Raw genomic sequence first — 20,350 nt, forward strand, 5'->3', positions numbered from 1 at the left:
TCTATCCCCAAAAGAGGTATGTAAACTTAAAAGTTATTTAATATTCCCAGAATAATTAGTCTAAAACCCAAGCAAACCAAACTGAATTGCCAGATCACCAATGGATGCATTACCTTCTAGCTCCATCTGCTGGAGTCACAAAATATTTCAATACAATATACAACACTATGAAGCAAATAATCTATCACTTTTTAACCACACAAAAAACTTCATGAACTTAAATAAGAAAATTAATCCGAGTTCAGCTATATTCAATAATTTCCAAAATAACAAAACTAAGTTAAAACCTATATTTCACTGGAATTAAGAATCTAATCCAACTGTCAAAAAGTGACACATAATTTTAAAAATGCTATGAAGAAAGCATAAGCTGGGCCTCCCTGGTGGCGCAGTGGTTAAGAGTCCGCCTGCCGATGCAGGGGATGCGGGTTCGTGCCCCGGTCTGGGAGGATCCCATATGCCGCGGAGCGGCTGGGCCCGTGAGCCATGGCCGCTGGGCCTGCGCGTCCGGAGCCTGTGCTCCGCAACGGGAGAGGCCACAACAGTGAGAGGCCCACATACCGCAAAAAGAAAAAAAAAAAAAAAAAAAAAAAAAGAAAGCATAAGCTTTAAAGGAAAGACTGCAAGTTTGCTTTTGAATAGTGAGTATTGTGAGAACTTCAGAATTAAAATAGCTTTTGGTTATGCAAAAGCTTTTCCCTTAGAAGGGAAAAAAAGAACGATTATAGCAATAAGCTATTAAACTTTTTAAGTTTTTTCTTATAACAAAAAAGCAATACACATCTACTATAGAAATATTATACAAGGCAAGCACCAAAACCAACTTCGTTTATAAATATAAATTTTTTATATCATATAATCCCACCACCCAGAGAAAAACATTTTTTTCGACATCTTTCTATATCAACAAATACTCATCTACATCATCATCATCTATAATGGTCAAAAAAGCATTCCACTGTTTGGATCTACCAAAATTTAATTAAGCAAATTTCCTACGTAGACTGCTTTTTATTTTTACTATTATAAACAATAAATATGCAGTAACTATAGTGATGCACATTATAACGAATCACTGAACTACTGAGACCAATTAACTAGAAATTGTTAGTAACATTTAATTAACAATGGTACCTTAAAATATCTTATGAACTGACTTTTGATTTAATATTTATACATAAGTAAACATAATACTTATTTTTCATTTTTTTAAGTTTAATTGCTTATAATCTAAAAGTTTAAACTTTCTGACCTTCTGTGGGACTTGAAAATGTATAAAACAAAGATGAATTTTGTACTGTTCCTTCATCATGTCCAAAACAGCGTATTGGCTATTCATGTTGACAAATCAAAATAAAGCACCCATACCTTGCAAAGTCAAGTCAGATTCACTGCGGTTATCTCTTAGCAGGCTGAATCTTAAAACGGGCAATCATGTTCTAAATGTGTGTCTCTGGTCACAAGTGAGTATGGATAGCTTAGCAAAAACTGGGCCCCACTGAGAGAAAATACCTCAAAAACTGAAGAATTATTTCCTTATTTTATTTAAGGCTACAACTTAATTACACCCCAAGGTGTATCGATGTTTCATTTTTATATTAATTTTAAACTCACATACATAAAATTACCATTTTAAAATGAATAATTCAGTGGCATTAGTGCATTCGCAATGTTGTGCAACCACTACCTTTATCTAGTTCCAAAACATTCTCATCACTCAAAAAGGAAAACCCATTAAGCAGGTGAATCATGATTTTTTAATTTATGGAACTAAAGAGTTTCATATTTTTCTACTAATTTTTTTAACAGTAGTCAAGATACAGAAAGTGAATACAAAGAGATACTTTCTTTTTTCTGTCCATTTTTTATGCTTTTTCTATTTTAATTCTAATAATAAATTATAATTATAATAATAAAAATAACAATACAAATTTTAGCCATCATTTAAATTTGCCGTATCTGCCCCTTTTGTATCATCCTATAATAAACTATATTATTATTTATTAATGTAATTTATTAATTCTAGCCCAGAGAAGTGAAGTGGCATTCCAAGGTAATATAGTTAACACATAACATTTCAAACACATGTCCAAGATCCGAACACTGTACTTAAGCCAAACTGAATATATTTACACATACCAAAGCATTATTGACACATAGTTTAGCCTCTAATCTTCATGTGATTCACACATTAACGGCACAATCGTTCCATATTGATAACTTTTAGAATAAGCCATTAAATTTCTTTTCAAATTCAGTCTACTTTTACCAAAGTATTCCTAATGATACAATGAATAACTATTACTCATCCAATCAATGAATCGTTATTGAACATTTTCAGTGTGCAAGAACTGGGACAGGTGCCTCATGGGAGATTAAGAGAATTTAAGACATGTTCCCAGTCCTCAAAGACTTTAGTACAAATTCACAAAACATATCTGGCTCTGAACTGACACTATCTCCAGGGGACCCAAAACATCACCCCAGTCAGAGCAGGGGCTTGTGGAGGTCAGGTAGTCAGGAGAGTTTCAGCTCAGGTCTCACACGTCTCACAGTGGGTCCCTGAACCTGTTCTACGGTTCTTTCCCCAGCTCTGGAATGCACAATCGGAATGGATATGCTCAAAAGTGGGCAGAATCCCCACAATGGTTCCCTGACCTGTGGAGAAAGGGCTATTATAGTAAGAAAGGCCCAACAGAGGCCACTAGAACTGCCTCTAACTAGGAAAACAGTTACCCAAAAGAAATCCCACATTCCTGAAGGTAATGCAGGGATTAGTGCAGCCATCAAGGACTTGAAAGATGAGGGGTAGTGATTCCCACATCCCCAAGAAAGACGGATCCTGGAGAATGACAGTGGATTCTCGTAAGCTTAACCAGGTGGTGACTCTAATTGTAGCTGCCATAGCAGACTTGGTTTAGTTGCTAGGGTAAATGAACACATCTCCTGGTACCTGGTATGCGGCTACTGATGACAAATGCTTTTTTTCTCCATCCCTGTCCATAAGGCCCACCAGAAGCATTTTGCTTCCAGCTGGCAAGGCAAGCAATACACCTTCACTGTCCTAACTCAGGGATATACCACCCCTCTGGACCTACACAATTTAGTTTGCAGGGATCTTGATCACCATTCCTTTCCAGAAGATTGCATGTCGCTCCACTACACTGATGACACTATGCTAATGAGACCGAGTGAGTGAGAAGTAGCCACCGCTCTAATTGGTAAGACATTTTCATATCAGAGGGTGGGAAATAAATCTAACAAAAATTCAGGAGCCTTCTACTTCAGTGAAATTTCTAGGGGTCCAGTGGTGTGGGCCATGTCAAGATATCCCTTCTAAGGACTGCAGCATCTGGCCTCTCCTACAACCAAAACAGGCACAATGCTCAGTGGGCTTCTTTGAATTTGGGAGGCAACATATTCCTCACTTGGTTGTGTTACTCTAGCCCATTTACTGAGTGACCCAAAAAGCTGCTGGTTTAGAGTGGGGCCCAGAACAAGAGAAGGCTTTGCAGCTCTGCAGCTCCAGGCGGCTATGCAAGCTGCTCCACCCTTGGCCTTATGATCCAGCAGATCCAGTGGTGCTGGAAGCAGCGGCAGCAGACAGTATGGCAGCCCCTAGAGGTGAATCACAGCAGAGGCTCTTAGGATTTCAGAGCAAAGCCCTGCCATCCCCTGCAGATAACTACCTTCCTTCTGAGAAACAGCTATTGGTTTGCTGTTGGGCCTTAGCAGAGACTTGACCGTGGGCCACCAAGCTACCATGCGACCTGAGCTGCCCATCATGAGATGGTGTTATCTTTATCCGGCCCACCAAGCCATAATGTGGGGGTGCACAGCAACAACCCAAAGTCAGATGGAGGTGGTATATACATGATCATACCCAAGCGGGCCCTGCAGGCACAAGTAAGTCACATGAAGAAGTGGCCCAGATGCCCACGGTCCTCACTCCTGCTGCTCTGCTTTCTCTCCCCTGGCCTCGTGGGGATTCCTCCAGATCAGCTGGCAGAGGAAGAGAAGTCTGGGCCTGACTCACAGACGGCTCTGCACAATATGCAGACACCGCCCCCAAGTGGACAGCTGCAGCACTACAGCCCTCCTTGGGACATCTCCGAAGGACAGTGGTGAAGGGGAATCCTCCAGGTGGACAGGACTTTGGGCAGTGTACCTGACTGTTCACTTTGCTTGGAAAAATGGCCAGACATGCAATTATATATTCATATTGGCCAATGGCTTGGCTGGAATGCTGGGGACTTGGAAGGAACATAATTGGAAAACTGGTAACAAGGAAACTTGGAGAAGAGGTATGCAGATAGACCACTGAAAATGGGAAAAAAGAAAAAGGTGAAGATATTTGTATCCCATGTGACTGCTCATTAAAGGGGGACCTCAGCAGAGGATTTTAATATTAAAGTGGATAGAATTACCTTATCCTAGTTCTACAGATTCCAGTCAACCTCTTTCCCAAGCCACCCCTGTAATCACCCAATGAGCTCATGAAAAAAGTGGCCATGGTGGCAGGGATGGAGGTTATGCATAGGCTCAGCGACACAGACTTACACTCTCCAAAGCTGACCTGGCTACTGTCACCACTGAGGCCTTCAAGCTCATACTGGAACTATCCCATGGGCTCTCCTGGGTCTCCCTTATGACAGTTTGGCCCCATTAATTGTTATAATTTTTTAAAAGCAAAGAAGCAAGCATATCTGAGGTTGACAAATCTTCAACCCCAAGACAATCTAAGGAAATAAACACTCCCTTGGATGTCATCCACAAGGTTAAAAAAAAAACTATGAATTCAGAAGAGAAAGATAAATAGGAAGCTTTATGAAATTCACTATATGCAGTAAAGGATACAGATCTACCAAAAAATTAGAAGCAGAAACAAAGTCAGGGGTCATAAAACCCTCAAGAACAACGTCCAGAGCTGACGGCTCAGGCTTCCCAAGACCAATTTCTGAGAATACATCTAGAAGCAATGATATAACTTAGAGGGCTCTTCCTCTAGCTCCCCAACTTTCAGCTGATGTGGTCCCCTGGAGGTTAAAGTTATTGTTTATAGTTTATCTACTCACTCAACAGATGTTTACTGGGCTACCACTATGTGGGAAGCACTGTTCTAAGTCCTGATTTATAAACAAGGTACAAGGCCTGAGCTTACACCCCTTAACACTATAATGAGAAAGACAACCAACACAAACAAATACATTTACTTCCAAGGTTAATGCCTCCAGCATTAAATAGACAGCATGTCATATACTGGTATCTCTCACTTCCAGTCCATAAACAGAATAAAAGAAATGGCTCTGATTTAGAGTATTTGAAGGTCATTAAGTATATCATACAATTTCTATTTAGTAAAACTGGAAACAAAGGCCAGTTCACTCATAATACTAGTTAGCCTGGCGTGAGACCACCTGCACTGCTAGTGAAAACACCTGGAGCTCAACCCTCAAAAATGTATGCCCACAGAACCCACAGCCTTACAGAAAGCTAGGGCCAGAGGGAATAGTCTTCGACAAACGTTTCAGACAACATATGCAAAAAACATTTGTAAATCATATATTATCTATGTATCAGTTAATAACACACAGCACCGTCACCTAAAAATAATCCACCAGAAAAATCCTGATAAATATATTTTTCAACTCACCATTACTTTCCAGGTTGTTTCCTGCCTTTCATAGTGACTTTTCAGCAGACGGCTTACTTTTTGTGTCAATTTCAGTAACAACCTTAATTTGCTTGAGTTTTTCAATTGCTAAGCAACAAAAATGCAGTAATTTCTCTTTATTCATTTATTAGTCCTAAGTTTACTGAATTCATTTGGTCTTCAGAGCATCAATGACTCTGAAGCCTGACAGAAACCACAAGCCCAGTGTAAAGTATGTGATAGACTAATATGTTAAAATCTTGTCCTCAAGAAACAGGATAAGCAGTATTAAAGGACAATTGGGAAGGAAATGTTTGCAATTAACCTGATAGATAGCTAATGCTTAAAAACACTGCAAAAATGGGCAAAGGAAATACAGGGAGGCAATTTACTAAAAAATAAATACAAATGACCTATAAATGTGCTTTGTAAATGTCCACCCTCACTAGTAATTAAAGAAAGGTAAATTTAAAAATGGAAATTTCTCATCTATTGAATTGGTAGGTTTTTTTTAACTAACACCCAAAATTGGTGAAGATACATTTTGGGAACAGAGATGCTCACACACTAGAACTGGAACTGCTAGCAAAAATCAGACAGTTTTTCTGAGGAATAATTGGGAAACATCTTTTCAAAAACCTTTAAAGTATGCTTACTGGGAAAGTAAACTGCAGAAATTTGTCCTAAACACAAACATTTATTTGTAAAGATGTACAATGTAGCTTTTTAAACTAAAAGCCTGGGAACAATTCATGATTATAATGGCTCTAGGCAATATTGTAAATAGCACAGAAAAGTACTCCAGGCATGGAAACCTCCCCACTATATGATGATGGGTGCAAAGACAAGTCGACCGTGAGTACAGTAGGGTTCCATTTCATTATTTATTTGGTTATGTGTTCACATGTGCACTCACACAACACTGAAGGGTTTAGGTCACAGGATCCACAGTAGTTCTCTGGGTTGTAGGATTGTGAGTAATATTAATTTTCTTCACTGTAAATTTTGTTTTACAAATTTTCTACAGCAAACATGTATTTCTTTAAACACACACAAATGGGTAAGAAAAAAGGTAGTTATCTGTATAAACTCCAGATGGATTAAACAGTTAAGTGTAAACAAAACCATTTTTAAAAGAACAAGAAAAAAAAGAGTATTTGTCACATCTCAGGAAGGGAAAGGATCTCCTAAACACAAAAAGAGAGAAATCAAAGGAAGAAAAAGACTGGACAACATAAAAATGCAAAAATTCTGTAACCAAAAAAAACCAAAATTAAACTAAAAACTAGAAAAACATATTTACAAAAATCTGATAAATAGCTGATGTATTTCACATATAAAGAGATAACATAATTCAATATGAAAAAAGTGGACAAAAGACAATGAAACATATAAAAAAGATATGTGTATTAGATTTTTAAATTTATTTTATAAATTAAAATTAAAATGTCCTACCTCACTAAAAATGTCCAGAAAATGACAGAGCCAAGATTGGAATTCAGGTCTATTTTGCTTCAAGGCAATATACCATGTTGCCAAAATAAGTCATTACTTTTTTAAACCACATTAATTTTAAAGTTTGTCCATGACAAAAGAGTTTTCCCCCTTCTATCATGCATTCTGAAATAACTAAAGAAATAAATAAATGAAATGACTAACAGCAAATAAACAAAACAGAAACTATGGTGGGGTTTTTTTTAGATCCTAAATGGAGGTTGAGTTCTTCTGACATATCCAGATAAACCAAAATTCTCTTGCTAAATATTTAAATGAAACTGTATTTATCAAAATCACAGTCAGTATAAAAACTGCTTCTTATAGAAAAACCTTTCACAACTAACTACGAATAGGAATAGTAAGTAAAATCTGGTTTTCTGATTTTACTAAAGACTCAAATGGTTTACTGAAAGAAGATGCCAATTATTAAAGAAACTAAGTAAAGGAAAAATTTTAAATACAGTACAGTAGAAAATTAAAACATTAATTGTGATTATATTAAGCAATATATACTAACCATGAATCAGGGAGCCATTTAGCCACTGAATATAGTAGTTTTGAGGAAAAGAAAGCAGGATTTCATTGCTGATTATTGAGAAGGGTAAAAGCAAAACTGCCCCAGCTGAAACTGCTAGAGTGAACGTGCTCAGAAACAACCTGGAAGAGAAGAGCATCATTGTCACCAGTGGTTGGAAAATGCAAAGAATATGGGAGTAATTCAAAAAGAATAGAATCAAAACTCTTAAATTTTTTAAATCCAAAAAGAATTACATATGCATTTCATTGAGTATATGTAGTTGGAAGACAAGTGATATACATATGGTCCTGGAAGTTAAACTAGACCAACTCTAAAACTTACTCTGTGAAAAAACCATTAAGTCTAAAGAGTCGGCCTAAAGCAGACATACGCTAGAGACAGAATACTTCGCACATGTTATGAAGAATAAATTGTAGTCTCATTCCTCTTTTAAATTTAAGTATTTATTTCACAATTGCATTTAATTAACAACTATGGCAATATATGCTAACAGTAACACAAAAACCGGTTCAGGTGAAAAAATGCTTGTGAACACAGTATGAAAAAAGAATTACGTGAAAATGGTTATTTCAGGAAGAAAAAACTTACAAACCTATTGGTCTACCATCTCTTAAAATGGGTAAAGGTTAAATAAACTATATAGTAAACTGTAGGCAACTATTAGAATTATATATTAAACAATATTTAAAACACAATTTTGTCATTTTTTGAAATAAGATATCTCTAATATGTACTAATATGGGAAGATGTCTAAAATAAATTAAAAATAAAAACATGAAGAAAAGCATGGACAATAAATATAAAACATGCTCTCCCCCCGACCCCCCCCACAAAGTGCATATTTACACACAGGAAAATAGAGGTATATTTTAAAACCTAGCATAATATATAACAATTCCTAGAAGAGTAGGACTACAGGGGGCTTTCTCTTTCTCAGTTACACGTCTGAAATGTCTAAAATTTTATACCTAATTTTTTAAAGATTATTTAAAAAGACTAAAATGGCAAAGGAAAAGGGAACCTCACTGACATTAGAGATGAAACCTTAATATTCATTCCATTAAATTTTATGTAGAAAGAATGTGAAAATACATGTAAGAAGATATAAGAAAAAATAATACTAAACGCTCAAAATACACATCTAATAGAGTAACTTTGAAGCCAATGCCATCTTGTGGCAACCAACAGAAGCGTTTTCCTACTTAAAAGCTGAAAATAACCATGAAACCTCCCCTGTTCAGTAAATCACTAGTAAATTTTTTAATGCAGACCATATGATACACACCAAAAATACAATTCAGTTCAGACACAGAAAGAGCCTTACAAACGGGTTTTGCTGAACGGACAACACATTTCCTGGGAAAAGCAGAGACACACCCTCGCCCCAGGCCCACTGCCATCTCCAGCACTTACCCACCAGTGCCTCAAGCAACCTTCCTTTCTGTCCTCACAAGTCTGTCGCTATCATTCCTTCCTTCTTCCAACATGAAAATTAAGACCACATCCACGATCTCCCCATTCCAGGTCCCGCACAGCTCTCCCAATTTGCCCTTCCAGGCTCCTCTGGCCACGACAGATTCCCACATACAGGCATGCTTGCCTAACCTCCTCGTACCCCCAACGTGAGTGGGTTTTCTGGCCCCGTGTCCTGGGCACAGTCGGCCCTCTCCCTCGGGTCCCCCCTCCTCGTCATCTGCCCCGTGAAGCACTCCTCAGCGGCTCCCTTCTCGCTCCTCTCAGTAAAGTCAGTCCCTCCTCTCTTGGTGCTCATGACACTGACTCGCATGCAGCAGTGAAGGCTAACCATGGCTTCCAGGTCTAAAGCTGGGAGATGTAATCTGACCAAGGAGTAAGCTTATGAGGGCAAACAGATGAAGTTTTGAAATCAAAAGTGACCCAGAAAATCCTAAACATATATGGTCACTGTAAATATAATACTGGATCTTACGTCAAAAACCTTCTAGGGACTTCCCTCATGGTGCAGTGGTTAAGAATCTGCCTGCCAATGTTGGCCCTAGACATACAAAAAAAGGTAATACCATGCTCCCTGTTGCCCTTGAGTAGCTGTGAGGAGAACTATCCATAAAAGGCTGATGGGACAGAGTTAAATGCTGGGAAGGGGTCCTCAAGGTAAGGCCCTGGGTCAAGTCAGAAAATGGCAGCCGTCACTGCTTACACAACTACGAAACAGCACGCCTCGGAATTGAAGGCAACCTCAGAAATGTCACCTTCTGAAAGGGATCAGATTCTGAGGACAGAGCCAACAGGGCTGCCCAGTGCGGGATGAGAGAGGGCTCAGGGATGACCAAGACCACCTTGTGAGAATGGGAGTGGTGGAGCAGCCATCAGCTGTGACATCAGCTTTGATGGGGACGGCTGCAGCTGAGCGGGCTGCCAAGGGAGATGAGGGAGCCAGCTTTGGCTCTGTGGAGTCTGACATGTCCACAAGGCAGGAAAGTCACAGACGCCATGCTTCACGCTCCTCTCTACAGGCTACCAGGTGGCCTAGGATGTCTGTCTGCCCCATTACTGGTCGCGGTCTCTGCTCATTGGCCAAGGTGCCGTCTGCCAAGGCTCTCCACTCTGAAGTTCCTCTTCCCTTTGTGGGAAGTTAAGTTTGGAACTAGGAAAATATCCTGTTCCTTGTCAAATAAGTTACTCACCTGTTGGTTTCTACCTGTGTGGACTCAGGATTGCTCTGCTCTGTTCTGTGTTAGATCCATGACGATCCTGACTGTGATGCTCAGATTGTCCCTGAGTAAGTGTGAAAGCCCCTGAAGGCTTCCCTGTCTTCGTGATGTGCCACCATCACTCTTGAGCACTTCCCTGCACTGTGGCGCTACAAGATGGACGAAAGGAGCCTGGAACTTTCCCTAGCCCAGCCCTGCCATCAGCCTTCCCCCCAAGGAGCACTGATTCCTTTTAGTGGAAACAAAAATCCAGGCGCTAAATATACTCCTTGCTCTTGCGGTGTCATGCTCCCAGGTGAGCATGGACAGGCAGTGGACAGGCAGCTCTAGGGGGTGTAAGTATGCACTAGGTATACATGTGCATAAAAACACGTACACATACCCATACTTTACATCTAGACTAGGTTCAGTAACTATTCTGAAAAACCTGAGTCCACACAGAACCTCCAACCGCACCACAACTGCTTAGTGTTCACTGTCGTTGTCCCGCTTCCCTAACTGTAAGTGGTCCCCACTGTCTTTAACAGCCTCCTGCCACACTGACCCCCTCACCCTAGAGGCACCATGTGCCCAGGTGAGCCCCATTTTGGACTGCCCTGCCCTGTGAACACCCTCCCCACCTGAGCACTGACAGCCAGGCCAGGCCATCCACCAGGGACACCCTTCCCACCCTACGTGGGCTCTGAGTCCCCGTGCCAGAGCACTCCCCAATGCAGTGGGTGCCCCTCTTCACCCCCTTGGGACAACATCGTGCCTGGATCCCTCTCTCCTCTCAAATCCTGGGAGTCAACACCAGGTCACCCCCTCATGCTCTGACCCCCGCACCAGGCCTCCCTCCTGCCTGGACAAGCCATCCTTAAAAGCAGTTTCACCAGTTAGGCGCTTTGATCCAAATCAAATCAAACAACCAGCTGAGAGAAAATGTAATGCAGGGTTGAAAAGAACAGAGAGAGTGAATTTGGGGGCATGAGTGGATACAAACAGAGGACAGAACGAAGGCCTTTAAGGAGCAAAAGAGAAAGCAAAGGTGGGTTTAAAGGGAGGTGAGAGAGGCCAGGGAAAGACTCCTCAGTCTGACGCGGGGCTGCAGGAAGCCGCGGGGAACCCTCCCTCCCTCAGGTGGCCGGATGGTGCTGGCCATCACCTACCCTTGGGGACTTGTCTGAACTCTTTCAGAACCCTGGGCCACTGTTTCTCCTCCTTTAAGCACAGCATCTCATTCTGCTCCTTCCTCTTCAGTGGGAGGAGGGCGGGCAAGGAAAGGGGGTTGGGGGAGAAGTACAACAACCCTGAGCTCACACCTGCCGCGCACCCAGCACCCCCCGACTTTTTTTTTGCGTATGTTATTTAATCCACACAACATGTTACAAAGCAGGTGGTAGCTCAAGCTCACATATGGAGGAAAGGAATCTCTCTCAATCTCTTCTGAACTCAAGTTAATCTTGAGCTCAGAATGTGAACCCAGCTCTGCCTGACTCCTCGGTTCTCACTCACTCCACCACAGAAGGGAAGAAAGGCAGTGGGAGACAAACAGACCAGTGGGTGGGGCAGCTAGGGGGACAGGCTAGGTCAAAGCTGCCCTCCCAGGTGACCTTCTCCTCCACACTTCCCCTTCCTGAATTTATAAGGGCACACACATCTACCTTCAGGAAGGGGACATCTGTCCGCATCACCATGATGCAAAAACCACCTGCTGGGAGAAACCCAAACCCCTCAGACAGGCCACGCCAGCTGCCATGTAAAGCAGGTGAGGCCGCTCCCCGGCACCACCACAAGGAAACAGCCATATTTTCATAAAACACAATGCAAGTGTAAAATCCAATGGGATATGTTCCTGTCTTTTTACAAATTATTGATCTACAAACGCATTTAAGTAGATTTACCACCAAAAGTGGAATGCAGACTAAACCGAGAGGGGTGCACATGTCACAAGTACTTCATACCTGGAGGACTGGGAAGGAATTCATGTCTGCCCTTTAGTTGGGCTCTATCATCAGCGTACACAAGCAGAAAGAGAGCTATAAGGAACCTAAAAGGACCATCTGGGCCCATCTCCCTGCTCACAGTAGGTAAATGTTCAATTAACCAGAATAGATGTCTGCTCCCTGTCCCAAGGCCATTCAAACAGGCAAGAGCTTTCTTTCTTTGGCCCAGCAATTTTCCCAATCTTAAGCCCATTTCCTGGTTAAATCCTCTGAAGATTAAATCTGTTGGCTCCTTAAATAAGCAAATTTTAACAGGAGATAATCAATCCTCAATTATCCATGTATTTGCTTATATGTGCTTTCCAAGGATAGGACTAACATTTGATAAAGGTGCTGTAATACTTTAAGTGAATTTTTTCCATATTTCTGCCCAAAAGGCAAAATTAAGTTTTGAAAACTTATGACTTTAGAATGAGAAACAAGACAATTGAACATTAAAATACATACGAAATCCTGTTGACTATCGCATCTTCATCTTCTTGCTCATCTGCAAAAATGTTCAAGGTATTAATATTCTTTTATCTTCCAACAAAATGTTTCATTAATTTAATAAAAGCATGAACAAAAATATAAACTTGAAGAAGCAATTATTGAACAGAAATTATTTTCAAAAAGCACCGTGTTTATTTCAGCACAGATCAAAATCTAAATCTCATTAAATCAGATAGGATAGAATATGTTAAAAAGAACAGTGTTTTGATTGATCAAAAAATCCTGATTAACAAAACTCCCATATGTAAATTAAAATATTCCAAAATGGCCGGGGCTTCCCTGGTGGCGCAGTGGTTGAGAGTCCGCCTGCCGATGCAGGGGACACGGGTTCGTGCCCCGGTCCGGGAAGATCCCACATGCTGCGGAGCGGCTGGGCCCGTGAGCCATGGCCGCTGAGCCTGCATGTCCGGAGCCTGTGCTCCGCAATGGGAGAGGCCACAACAGTGAGAGGCTCACATACCGCAAAAAAAAAAAAAAAAAAAAAAAAAAAAAATTCAAAAATATTTAGTGCTCAAGGAAATAAAACTCAGTAGAACCCTAGAACCATTATCAAGTTTACTGTTATACAATGGCAGTGAAATTGCTAATGAATGAAATTTTCTGGTTGATAATAGCCAAAAAATTTTTTTACTATAAAATTAAAATTCAGAATTTTAGAACTCATATAGTTTTCTGTAATTTGAGTCTATTATTAGTAATGGTAATAACGAGGACTTTCTTGGGTCATCCTAAACCACCTTGGATACCACTGCCTTGATACTTCATCATTTCATTCAAGTTACAGACAGAAATATATCAAGTTCTGGGTCATTTTTAAGTAGGAGCAAGATGGCCCTTGCTCCTGTGCTTCCTCACCCTACCCTCTCCCTCTCTCATGGCTGTTGGCCATCTTTTTTGTCCTCCCACATAATCTTACCAACTAAGGAAACTATGATCCAATTACAAAAGTATTACACAACACCCCAGCCCCTCCTTCTCCTCAGTGCCTAACTGGGGTTGTCCTCAAAGGCTCTCCGCGTAGGTCTATGGAATTCTGAACGCCCATCTGTTTCAGTGACAATGGCATATTTGGGCCATTCTCTTAGACCAATCTCCATTCTTAATTACTGACTGCCCAAAATACTTTTACGACCAAAGAGACACAGTCTCTTTGGTCATAAAACTATTTTACATAGTCATAAAACTAATTGTAACATAGTTACAATTAATTTTTATTTTTATTTTATTTTATTATTATTATTATTAATTTTTTTTTTTTTGCAGTATGCGGGCCTCTCACTGTTGTGGCCTCTCCCGTTGAGGAGCACAGGCTCCGGACGCACAGGCTCAGCGGCCATGGCTTACGGGCCCAGCCGCTCCGTGGCATGTGGGATCTTCCTGGACCGGGGCACGAACCCGTGTCTCCTGCATCGGCAGGCAGACTCTCAACCACTGTGCCACCAAGGAAGCCCCACAATTAATTTTTATACTGTTGTACCCACATCCAATCAACCACCATATCTTGAAGGCTGTTTTAATAGCTTCATATCCATTTCAATTCTATTGCCAACCCTCTACCAACCAGGTCCAGGGTCCTCATTACCCTCTCCCATGATTACTCTAAAAAGCATCTAATAAATACCCTATTTTCCTGCTCATCATCCCCTGATTTCCCCTAAAACAATGCATTATTCATTCATTCTCTATCTCTCCCTCCTTCTGTGTCCATAATCTATGAAACCTGGTGCCAAAATATCTTTTAAAACAGCTAAGAGGGCTTCCCTGGTGGCGCAGTGGTTGAGAGTCCGCCTGCTGATGCAGGGGACATGGGATCGTGCTCCGGTCCGGGAAGATCCCACATGACGCAGAGTGGCTGGGCCCGTGAGCCATGGCCGCTGGGCCTGCGTGTCCGGAGCCTGTGCTCCGCAACGGGAGAGGCCACAACAGTGAGAGGCCCACGTACTGCAAAAAAAAAAAAACGAAAAAAAAAAAAAACAGCTAAGATACTGTCTTGGATCCCAGGTCTTGAAAATTTTGAGAGATTATAGAATCCAAGGAGTATTTCAGTGCAGTCACAGAGCCAAGTGGTGCACTAGAGCAAGCACTATTTCCTGATTTCTTTCAAAATTTTGACAAGTTTAAAATAACATAAGGAAGCTTTAATATATGAAATCCTTAAATATTCACATGGCACCTACTATTAGCCCAGCATCACAGGTGGAAATCTTGTGATTTCTAGGAAATAGCTGAGATTTAACATAAGTCAGTAAAGTAACTGGTTACTTATAAAACTCTGGCATAAAAATCTGTGAATTAATCAGCACAAAATTCATTTAAAAAAAAGAAAAGATACAGTGGTCCCTCTGGTGAGATAAGGATACATATGAAATAATAAAAGGATAATATAATATATAATTGAATGCTAAATGGTATTACGGAGACTCTAAATTCTATACCTCTTCAGAAAAAGAAAAGATATTCTGATAGTCAGAGAAAGAACTGGGTGGGGGTGATGAGGGGTATGTTCAAATTCAGAGCCAGTCACAGGGAACCAAATATCCTCATAAACTCTGGAATTTCCCAGAAAGTAAAGAGCCCTGGACTATTCTTAGTTGAACATAAGAATGGTGATAAAAAAGGGCTCGGGTCTAAGAAGATGACCCTGCGAGTAGTCAGATTCCCTGGAGGTTATTTTTAGGGCTCTTAGTACCAGGCAACTGCTTGCTTCAATCACGGGCATACTGAATATACTAACTATGCCGATGGGCACCATATAGCCATGGACCATGCCTAGACCGCTTGGCATTAGAATCAAAGCTTTAATAACAATGTTCTACTAACCTGATTTTCTCTTGTATCTTGTGATGATGAAGTAGGAGACGATGTAGAGAATGGCAAAGAGAAGGAAACAGATCTGAAACAAAACAAATTTAAAAGATCATTTAACAAATTTAACAGATCATTCATTTTTTGCATATCTTTTTAAGTAACAGGATATATCTTTGGCATTCATAGGGAAAAAGAATTTAATCTATTACAAAGTAAAAATTTTAGCTAATAAAAAGTGTTATGAAATATTAACTTATACAAACTAGTCAGCCCAGTTTAAAACCATTCCAGAAAAAAAGCCTAATGGACATTTTGCTTTTCATAACTTGACCAAGTTGTTTTCAAAATCATATGGAACTATAAAGAACCAGACCATCACCAACAATTTTGAAAAATAAAGTCAATGAGAGGCTACTAACCTTACTAAATATTAAAACATACTATTAATATAAAGCTTCAAAAACATTTAAAGAGTGTGCTGACACCAAAACTTGACAGATCAATGAAACAGATTCTATCATATAAAAATTCATGTCAGGTGGTTGTACACGAGGCCTCACAAATCAAGGTGGGGGTGGGGGGCGATTATTCAATAATTAAACCACATGTCAAAACGAACAGCAGTTGAACAAGATACTTTTTTAATATTAAATTCCTTTTAATTTCTATCAGATCTAGGGGATGGCAAGCAAAAAAGGATGGGTGAAGGAATGGGAGATCTCAGTATAGTCAAAGATCAAGTGTGCTTTAGATAAAGGCCTAATGGAGCTGTGGACCATGGTAGAAATATTTTGAAGACTCTCAAATGAAACCATTCCAGGTGATGATAAAGCCTCGGGATCACCCCTATGCATGGATTTCTGAAGAAGGGTTGGCAGCCATATGACTGAGAATGATCATGGACTAGGCAGTAAATATCCACTGAGCAGAGTAGTGATATGATCTGACATACTGCAAAAGGCTCACTCTAGTTACAGTGTGGAAAATAAATTAGAAAAAGGAAATGATGGAAGCAGGGAGACCAGTTAGGACCTGCTGCAATAATATAGAGGAGAGGTCACTTAGACCTGGGCTGTGGAGGTGTTAAGAAGTTATCAAGTTCTGGGTATGTTTTGAAATCAGACTTGACAGGACTTGTAGGGATAAACATAAGGTTCTTGGCTTGAGAAACTAGAAAGACAGAGTTGCCATTTCCTGAGTCAGGGAAGATCAAAAGAAGAGTAGTTTGGGGGTAGAAATAAGAATAGAGTTTACATTGCTGAATTTGAAACATATATTATTCACTCAGGTGGAGAGGTTGAATGGGCAGTTGGATATAAAAATGTGTACAGCTCAGGGGAAGGAACCAGGCTAGGGGGAAAAAAAGAAGAGTCATCAGCAGATAGATGGTATTTAAAGCCATGAGACTAGATGAGATTTCCACTGTAGGTGGTGAGTATAGCCAGAGAAGAGAAGTCTGAGAACAGAGTCCTGGGCTCTCAAATATTTAGAAGCCAACTCGAGAGAAGGAATCAGCAAAAGCTGACTGAGAAGTAGCAGCAAAGAAGAGAGCGACGTACTGAAAGCCAAGTGAAGAAATTTTATCTAGGAAAAGGGAATTATCTACCGTGTCAAATGCTGCTGAAAGGCCAAGTAAGATGAGCACTGAGAACTGACAACTGGATTTAGCAACATGGAGGTCATCGGTGACCTTGACAAGAGCTGTTTTTCTGCAAGGGTGGAGGGAAAAACCTGACTGAAATGGATTAAGCAAGGAGAAAACTTGGAGCAAAATGAAAATAGACAGTTCTTACTAGGAGTTTTATGATAAAGGGCAGCAAAGGAAATGGAAAAGGGACTGCTGAGAGGGGTTTTTTTAAGATGAGAAAAGTTATATAGTGGTTGAAATAATCCAGTACTTACTTCTGATGCAAGAAAGAAAGAGAGAATCGCTGAAGAAACGTGCTCAAGTTGAGGGGCTACATACAAAAATTTACCCAGAGTAAAAAGAAGGAGGAGGAGGAAAAGCAGGAACTGAGAGAACATTTGAGTCCCTCTGCAGGTGAGTAAGTAGATGGTGGTAGAAGCACAAAGACTTTATCTTTTGATGGCTTCTATTTTCTCAGTGAAAGAGAAGTTCATCAAATGAGTTACACATGAGGGTGGGGCAAGCAGGAGAATGGGAGAATAAATGGATTTGAGAAACACAACAGAAGTGAGGGGCAACGGGAAATGAAACGGCCTTTAAAGTTCCAGGCAAGCTCAAGCCAAGACTCTAAGCAATGCAGGAAGCCTGATGATGCTATACAACACAACACAAGAGCTTGATTCTTAGATGCTGAGGCAGATGTAGGTTGAGTCCCCAAGAACTATCACAGGCTTGATGATTCTAACAAATAACCTATTCTCTCTCCTCCCCTTTACAGCCTACACTTGTGGACTTTCACTTTTCACCACCACTCACTCACTCTTCCAACCACTTATCTGACTTCACGCCCACTGACCCACTCAAGGTGCTTCTGGCAGTGGTCAGTGATGTCCCAACAGCCAAATTACACTTTCACAATTTCACTTGCCCTCTAAGCAGCAACCTGCATGTCAGCAATCTTCCTCCTTCTCTGGTTATTCTCCCAGACTCCATCACTAGCTCCCCTCTTCCTGCCAGCCTTTCAACATTATTCTTCTCTATGATTTCTGAGCGGAGCCAGAAATCTATTCTCATTCCACAAGCTCTTTATAGTTAACCTCATCCGCTCCCAGGGTTTGAACCACCAGCCCCCAGAAATCCCTAGACCACTATTTGAGAACCACTGGTTTAGGGTATTAGCAAGAGTGAGTGAAATAATGGGCCATGAAACCTAAGTGGATTGGGAGAAAAGTGAACCCAAGTGATGGATAGGAGTGGACATGCCAATCAACTGAGGTTCCTGGTAGAGAAGCAGCTGTAATAAAAGTACTTGACCAAGGAAGCTGGAAGAATACAAAGTTGTGACTAAAGCATGTTTTAGGATTTTTTAACTTAGTAATTAAAGGTGGAGAAGAGTAGTTTCAGGAGTTCCAAGGAGTTTGTGCAGAAGTGGTAGATGAGAAGGCATGAAAGTTAATGGACAAATGGAAATCAAGGAACCAAAATGCATGGCATGAGATGGAAAAGACTAATGGGAAAGCAAGCCATCTAAGAGTAGAAGGCTAACAATTATAAAAACAAGTGTAAGTATTACTAATTTGGAAATATGAGCTACCTACTATGAAAATAAACATACAACTATACCAGACTGGAACAACAAAAAAAATCACAGAACTAGTTAGACCATTTTTCTAGTTCCAAAGATGGGAGTAGGAGCAGGTGCTCCTTCTCTAAATGAGCAGCATATCGGTATCAGAGAGACAGACCCACGGGGAGATGTAAAATGAAAACAAGCATAATGATGCCTCCTATTCTCCTACATTCAGTGGAGGCAAAAGGAAATTCCTAACCAAATAAAGAAGGAACTCATTCCAGCTCCCCACCACTAAAGGTGAGGTACAGCTGATAAAAAGGGAGAGGATGGGCTCTCACGGTTTTCTGAAAAGACTGAGCTTTTCTCTCCTGGTCAGGGAAGGAAGAACAAGGCTACCAGAGCCCATAAGCAGAAGCACAGGGGGCATGTCCTCTGTGCCAGCTGACCCAAAGCAAGTGCTTCAGCCCTCACTGGGGGCCACACGGCTTTAGTCCTGATGCTGATCAAGAATGGCCAGGCATTTGGGAGCTAAGTTACCCAGTCACAAGTAACCTAATACAGGTATTTCTAAAGTTTGCTTTACACCACTTCGCTTTTTAGAAAGACCCACTTCAGTACCTGTTTTTGGTAACCAAACAAAATCCAAAGAGGATTTTCACTTTTACCAAGAAAAGGCAAAAAGCGAAAATCTCGTTCAGCTCAGTGTGTTGTGCAGCAAGCGTTACAGAGGCAGCACCCACCCCAGCAGTGAGAGCTGCCCGCCAAGCTCCTTCCCGGAACCACACTCAGCATCTCAGCATCAAGGTGCTACAGCTGTGAGCCGTATCTGTGAGCACCTGTGCTTCATCTCAATTGATTTTGTGTATCTGTGAGCAAGACGGGTCCTAAAGTAACTGCTTCTCTAGTTTGTGCCATTTCAGCTCAGGAAAGGTTTCCTAGGACGCTCTACTTTCAGAGGTCAGAAAAAACCTATAATATATCTAAAATATGTTGTTAAAAGCAAATATTCTTAAATTCCAGGTATAAGATTTAAACCTAAATTCAAACTAGTGCCTTATAATCAAACTGTATTACAAGTTTTTCATTTAAGGCTGATGGGCTTCGGCTAATTTAAGATGACCACAGGGAATAAATATCATAAGAGTGATGGGTACAAATGGCCTTAAGGAAAGCTACCAGTAACACGTTCCTAATAAAATCCTGGGAGAGAAGACAAGTAAACTATAACTGAGTCAATAATCTCATTCCACAGCAGAGCCAATAAACCTGGCTTTATTTAAAAGTTGCTAAATCAAAAATTTGAGATGTTGAGTATCCTTTAAAGTTACAAGTGAACCACAAAATAACTAAAATTAAAATTATAATTCTTTTAAATTACCCTAAGAGCCAGACTATGTAGTAAAACACAAGAAAACACAAATAGGGCTTCCCTGGTGGCGCTGTGGTTGAGAATCTGCCTGCCAATGCAGGGGACACAGGTTCGAGCC

The 20,350-nt window shown here is 40.7% G+C and overlaps 1 protein-coding gene across 4 annotated transcripts in view; it reads right to left on the minus strand.

Moving 5' to 3' along the window:
* Positions 1–20,350, minus strand: part of LMBR1 (limb development membrane protein 1) — a 143,433-nt gene that overhangs the window by 102,487 nt on the left and 20,596 nt on the right. For 3 of the 4 annotated variants that reach the window (XM_060107561.1, XM_060107560.1, XM_060107562.1), the window contains exons 2-4: positions 15,676–15,748; positions 12,811–12,850; positions 7,668–7,807 (exon numbers count right to left, since the gene is read on the minus strand). In XM_060107561.1, coding sequence (XP_059963544.1) covers positions 7,668–7,807; positions 12,811–12,850; positions 15,676–15,748 — 253 coding nt within the window. Of the gene's footprint in view, positions 1–7,667; positions 7,808–12,810; positions 12,851–15,675; positions 15,749–20,350 lie in introns of those variants that run through there. The other variant, XM_060107563.1, reaches the window with a different exon arrangement.

The sequence above is a fragment of the Mesoplodon densirostris genome, chromosome 9, assembly GCF_025265405.1.
Source record: "Mesoplodon densirostris isolate mMesDen1 chromosome 9, mMesDen1 primary haplotype, whole genome shotgun sequence".
NCBI classification, from domain to species: domain Eukaryota; kingdom Metazoa; phylum Chordata; class Mammalia; order Artiodactyla; family Ziphiidae; genus Mesoplodon; species Mesoplodon densirostris.